General features: G+C 34.2%; 1 protein-coding gene across 2 annotated transcripts in view; it reads left to right on the top strand.

Moving 5' to 3' along the window:
- The window catches only part of THSD7B (thrombospondin type 1 domain containing 7B), a 793,340-nt gene that overhangs the window by 110,187 nt on the left and 677,125 nt on the right, over positions 1 to 6,028 (top strand). The window contains exon 1 of one of the 2 annotated variants that reach the window (XM_023527488.1): positions 96 to 234. The exons of the other annotated variant lie outside the window; for it this stretch is intronic. Coding sequence (XP_023383256.1) covers positions 96 to 234 — 139 coding nt within the window. Of the gene's footprint in view, positions 1 to 95; positions 235 to 6,028 lie in introns of those variants that run through there. 2 annotated transcript variants of the gene reach the window in all.

The raw sequence follows: 6,028 nt of genomic DNA, 5'->3' as shown, positions 1-6,028 counted from the left end.
AAGGTGAGTTTTTATAATTTCTGTACAGAAGAAATTGATCCGATTTTCTTTTTCCTTTTAGGAATAGGCAAGTCAGAAGGCAGAAAATCTGAAGAATGTTTCCAAAGGGTGATCTGGTTGTTCCTCACTGGGTATGGAGGAGCATGAGGAAGCTGTTTCTACTTCTTTCTCTTTTGCTGTCCCATGCAGCTCATTTGGAAGGCAAAAAGGATAATCAGTTCATCTGGAAACCAGGTAGGAATGTCCTAGCTATTCCTTTGTCCTATTTTTATTAATGAGAAGTTCTTTCGATCCTGTTTTTATTTATGGAGTAGTGGGGAATATCCAGAGAGAAAAAACAGACTCTTCTTCATTATAATAAATCTTATATTTGATTTTTATTCCTCCATAATTGTCATCTCCATCCATGATGCTTGTTATCCTTCTGAATTTTCGTGTTGTTGTCAATTAAAATTATGATTTCCATAGTTACATCTGCTTCTCCTATGTCAAGTATATCACCACTGGGAAGCACATTTGTAGCAAAAATGACATCTGAATTTAGCTAATATCCTCAGCTAAAAATGCTTTAGACCAGTTTCTCTTTTTCTTTTATTTATTATTGAATACTTTCTCATACAGAGACTGAATATCTAAGTTTGGGAGCATGAAAAATTATCATAACAACTTTGCTCATTAGTTGTGACTATAAAGTCACCTTAAAGTGTTTTGAGATCCTTAGTTGCCTTGTGCATGACTATGTGAATAAGTTGAATTGAGGTTTGAAAGCTTGCATATAACTTATGCTCTTCTCTGAATACTTCCTTAATTTGGCTGTGGAAAAGATCTGTTGAATTTAATTTTAAAGGCTAATAATTTATTAACTTAAATTATGGACCCCAGACATATTGGCTGTTTGTATCACTGATGTTTTTTCATTGCTCTAGATTTTAATTTTCTTAAAGTTTTACAATCAGACCATTTAAAATACTTATTACCATTTCAAGAGTCCATTCTTGGAAATACAGATAACTTATATACTTAATATTTTGGAATTGGAGAATGTGATGTTGTAGAAGATGCATGGTCCTCAAAGAGGAGCTCATTTTAGTCTCATCATCTGTGAATTAAATAGACTGCAAACATATTTTGTGTCATCGTGAAAATATATATAAAAGAGATATTTGTAATATTTAAATTACTTTGCAAAAATGAAAGTAAATTACACTTTTAAGTATATTAAGTAAAAAACCCAGCACCATTAGATATACAGTTTGGAGGAAATTTAATTGCATTAAAGCTCCTATAAATTAATTTAATCGTGGGCTCTAATACTGTATTAGCGATTTGCATTTTGTACCTCACAGTAGTTTTAGAAAGCTTTGGAAAAAGTTCTAAAAGTCAATATGCATTTCTAGGAATGTGGATTTTTTTCTTATCACAAAATATTAAATATTTTATCAAATCTAAATAAGCACATTTATATGACCGTTCCTTTCTTAAATTCTCAAAAAAGCACAATTAAAATGGAAAGTAGCAAAACTGAAACAGAAATGAGATGGTTTAAGAACATGTTCTTATTTTGAAACAAGTTTTAAAAGTAAGCCTGCTTTTCTAAAAGTAGGTCAATGGAACAAGATGTTACAGGCCCACTCTACAGTGGATAAATACTTTGGTAACTATCAAACTTAAGTTTCAGAATAAGAGTCCTTCCCATCAGGCACATTGCATCATTTAAACTGAACATCTGTGTCATCACTCTGGTTTTCACCAGTATTCATTATGTCTTTCCCCCTTTAATGTACCCTAGAAAAGGTAATAATATGTACACGTTTTCCATTTGGTTTTACTTCTAAATTACAAATGTATTACTTGTAGGTGATTAGACACTTTTAAAGTAGAAAAAAATTAAAAAAATACAAAATTAAAAGCAAAAGTCCATATCACATATTTCATTCTCCACTCTTACATATCTTTCAGAAATTTTCCTTGCACATGTAAGTGCATCTCTGTGCATATTTGAATATGTAAATTACACAAAAATGCACACACAAATATTACTATTCTCATTAGGATTCCACCAAAAAATAAATGGTACATGCAAAGTAGGGAATTGAAAAGAATTTAATAAAAGGACTATTTCCAAAAGTGGAGAAGTGTGAGCAGGGTTTAAGAACAGCTACAAGGAATCGTGGAGTGCCCCTAGGCTAGTATTAATCTTTTTGACTCTGGGTCTATAGGGGTAAAGAAATATAGTGGTTTCTGGAATCTAGAGAGAAAAATTTCTGGAGAGGATGCCTGACATGCTGTGGCCTTTAGAGGGGTATAACCAACCTGTAGTGAAAGTTGGAAGGGAGCCAGAGGAATGAACAAACCTTGTCCTCACATCTCCTACCAGGGCTCCCATTGGCTGAATCCAACCAGAAGCCACAAGGTATGAGAGCCCATTGATGGGTCCACACAGACTAGCCTCATGGGCAGGGAGGTGTGGAGAATATGTATTTGAAAGTATCAAATTCATACATACATGTATGTATACACATACATAGACTTTGCTTCATACAATCAGGGTCATGCTCTGCGTCCTTTTTGGTGGTTCGCTTTTTATTGTGTGATGATGTCTTGTTGAATATTACATATTAGTGCACATTGAACATTTTTTCTTTTAATGGTTGTGTAGTATTCCTTTATAATTTTTATTCATTAATTTATTTAACCAGTGCCTTGTCGCTTTATCTTTTCTTTTCCTATTTCTTGGCATTTCGGTGGTTTTTTTTATTTGTTTGTTTGTTTGTTTTTAGTGTTTTGCTATTATAAATAATACTGACGTGGAGGCAACATTATTTTAAAGGTGAACAATAAATCGGTTTGAGGAGTCATGTGTCCTAGAGCAATTCTGGGTCTTCACCTTAAAAGGCAATCTCAACATCTTAGAATCTGTTACCTGCTTATACATGAGTTTATTATATTTCGTTCAGATTTAAAACCAAACTGTACTGCAGTTGAAATTAGCTACATTTTTTTGGAGTATGGTATCAATTCCAGCAAATCAGTCCAATGTAACCTGGAATTTAAACAAATTTCCATGGAGACCAAGATAAATATACTTTATTTTAGAAGCTTAAAAATCATTCTCTGGGTTTAGATTGTAGTGTCAACTATTTAAGCTCTGCGCTGGTCTATTGTTTTCCCCAGAGTCCATAGGTTAACTTCATCCAAATTAGAGGCATTTCTAAGTGAGTCCTGGCTGTGGATAAACAATGGGTTGATGAATACTAAGTGAATGTACATTCTCTTGCTAAGGATTTCTGTGCTGAGGGAAGAGACTATAGAGCTGTAGGCTGTATAGAGTCATTGATCTGGCAAGGCTGTTGAATGCCTGTCATCATTGTGATGAGATCCTCTGATCTATATTTAGTGTTAGGCAATCTTCCATGCATGCTAAGAGAGAAGGATCATGTCAGCAAGAGTATCAGCTAAGAAGTGATATTACTTGTTGTTTTAACTATCCACGTCTGCATACTTTGTAGAGAAGAACAAATCATGGTTTCTGAAGTCACAATAACTAGTGGTCTCTTAAAAAAATTCCTCAGCATTGGTTCTAAGAGGTTTGTTCATTCCACTAATATTTGCCACATCTTTACTATGTGCCAGGTACTATTAAAAGCCTGTGAGATAAAATGAGAATAAAACAGACAAATCCTCGGTCCTCATGAACAGGGTAATAAACACAATCAAGAGGTTAAGTAGAGAGTATAAGTGCTTAGAAGGAAAGATTAAGGCAAAGAACAGGGATATGCAGTGATAGGTGAGCAATGGAAATTTTAAGTAGGTGAGCTATAGGGTGATTCACTATATAGGAAGTGAATTTAAGTGGAGACTTGAAGGAATTAGGGAACTAGCCAGGGAGATATTGGGGTGAAAAGTATTCCAGATAGAGGGAATAAGGGCAAAGGCCCTGGGATAGGAGCATGTATGTCATGTATGAGAACCAGAGAAGAGGCCAGTTATGTGGGAACAGAGAGAACATGGGGACAGTAATTGAAAATCTGGTCAGAGAAACATGGGGCCCAAATCAGGCATGTCCTCAGAAGTCAAAATACAATTTTGGCTTTTACTCTGGGTGAGATAGAAAGACTTTGGAGAGTTTTCAGAGAGTAGTGGCATGATCTGACTTTCTTTTTAATGACATTTTAATAGAATCATTGTGGGCTGTCAGTTGAGAATGGCGGACGTGGGGAGATGAGTTAGGAGACTACTGCAGAAATAAAAAGGAGTGGTAATAGCTTGAATATCATGGCAGTGAAGGTGGTAAGAAGGGGTTGAATTTTGGATATATTTAATGCTGTAGTTTTCAACCTGGGCTGATTTTGCCCTGTAGGGGACATTTGTCAATATCTGGAGATATTTCTGGTTGTCACACTGGGGCATGCTATTGACATCTGTGAATACAAGCCAGAGAGGCTGCTAAACATCCTATGCACAGGACAGATCCCCACAGCAAAGATTTATGGGACCCCCAAATATCAATAATGCCCAGATTGAGAAACCCTCATTTAAGGTAAAGCCATCAGGATTTACTGATGCGTGTGTGGGCGGGAGAGATACAAGGGTGATGCTGAGGCTTTGCCGTGAGCCACTAGAAGAGATGAGCTGTTATCATTTAATATGGACTGACTGTGAAGGAGCTCATGTGGAGGGAACTCGGTATTGGACATGTTAAAGTTTCAAGCCTGTTAGAAATTCATGTGGAGATGTTGACCAAGAAGTTGGAAATGTGGGTCTGAATTCAGGAGAGAGGTTTCTGCTGGAGATCTAAAATTGCAAGTCACTAGCAAAGAGGTAGAATTTAAATGTGTAGCCTTAGAAATGAAGTGGTGGCCTTGAAATATATGTTTTTACTTATGCAGAGGATACATTTCTAACATACTTCTTTTGGGCTAAATGACGTTTAAAAAATTATTGTGGTAAAATGGTAAAATGCACATTAACAGAAACTTTACCATTTTAAAGTATGCAATCTAGTGACATTTAGTATACTCACAGTGTGGTGGAAACAGCACCATTATCGAATTCCAGAACATTTTCATTACTCCCAATTATTTGCAAATGAGTTTACAAAAAGATTAGAAAACAAGTTTTGCTATGAATAATAAGTTCTGAAAAATATATATATATATTCGTTTCTTTGTGAAAGGTTTTTTTTTAATAGCCTTCAGTTATCCTAAGAGATATATTAGAAAGTATACTAGAAAAATCTAGAGCCTTACACATAGGCAGACCCACATTCAAGTCCCGACTCTAAAGAAGAGGAAGTTATCTGACCTCTCTGAGCTCTACTTATCCATCTGAAAATGAGAATAATAAATACTTCACAGAACTGTTTTGAAAATTAAGTAAAATAATATATTGAAATACCTAGTATATAGTGGCTACTCAATAACTATTAGCTATTATCTCTGTCATTATATAGTTATTTGATGTTGAAGTATACTTGCTTTTATGTTATACAATTTTTGCATACTTTTCCTTAGACATACAAAAAAGAGAGATCGGTTTGACAGCTATATAGACTGTATATAATAAATGGTCATAAGTAATTTGACTGACTTTTTAGGTCTAAAACTTTCTAAATGACAGACACTGAGAAAGTATTAATTTCACTAGCTCCTTCCCAGTGAATAAAAAGGGTAAGAATAATGACCTGTGTTCTAAGACTAAGTAGGTAAGTTGAAATTAAAATTTTTGGAAGATTAAAAAACAGAGACCGTGAAAACGACCTTAAATTAAGAAAAAAGGACCTTATATCAGTTAATATTTAATTATTGCTTAAATAATGTTTTAATTGTTGAAAGTACTTTGAGGAAAAATTTATAATTAAATATATGTATATTTTAAGTTAAGAAATTTTAGAGAAAATAAAATGTTCTTAGGAGAGAACTAACCTTTTAAATATGTGCTAGAAGTCTATGAAATCTTCTGGGAATTTTATTAAATTGAAATCATTTTAATTATTTCTATGGATATTAATATATCTTAGAGGCATGTG

Source organism: Pteropus vampyrus, unplaced genomic scaffold, assembly GCF_000151845.1.
Source record: "Pteropus vampyrus isolate Shadow unplaced genomic scaffold, Pvam_2.0 Scaffold17, whole genome shotgun sequence".
In the NCBI taxonomy this organism is placed as follows: Eukaryota; Metazoa; Chordata; class Mammalia; order Chiroptera; family Pteropodidae; genus Pteropus; species Pteropus vampyrus.
This window is presented reverse-complemented; position numbering and strand designations above follow the sequence as displayed.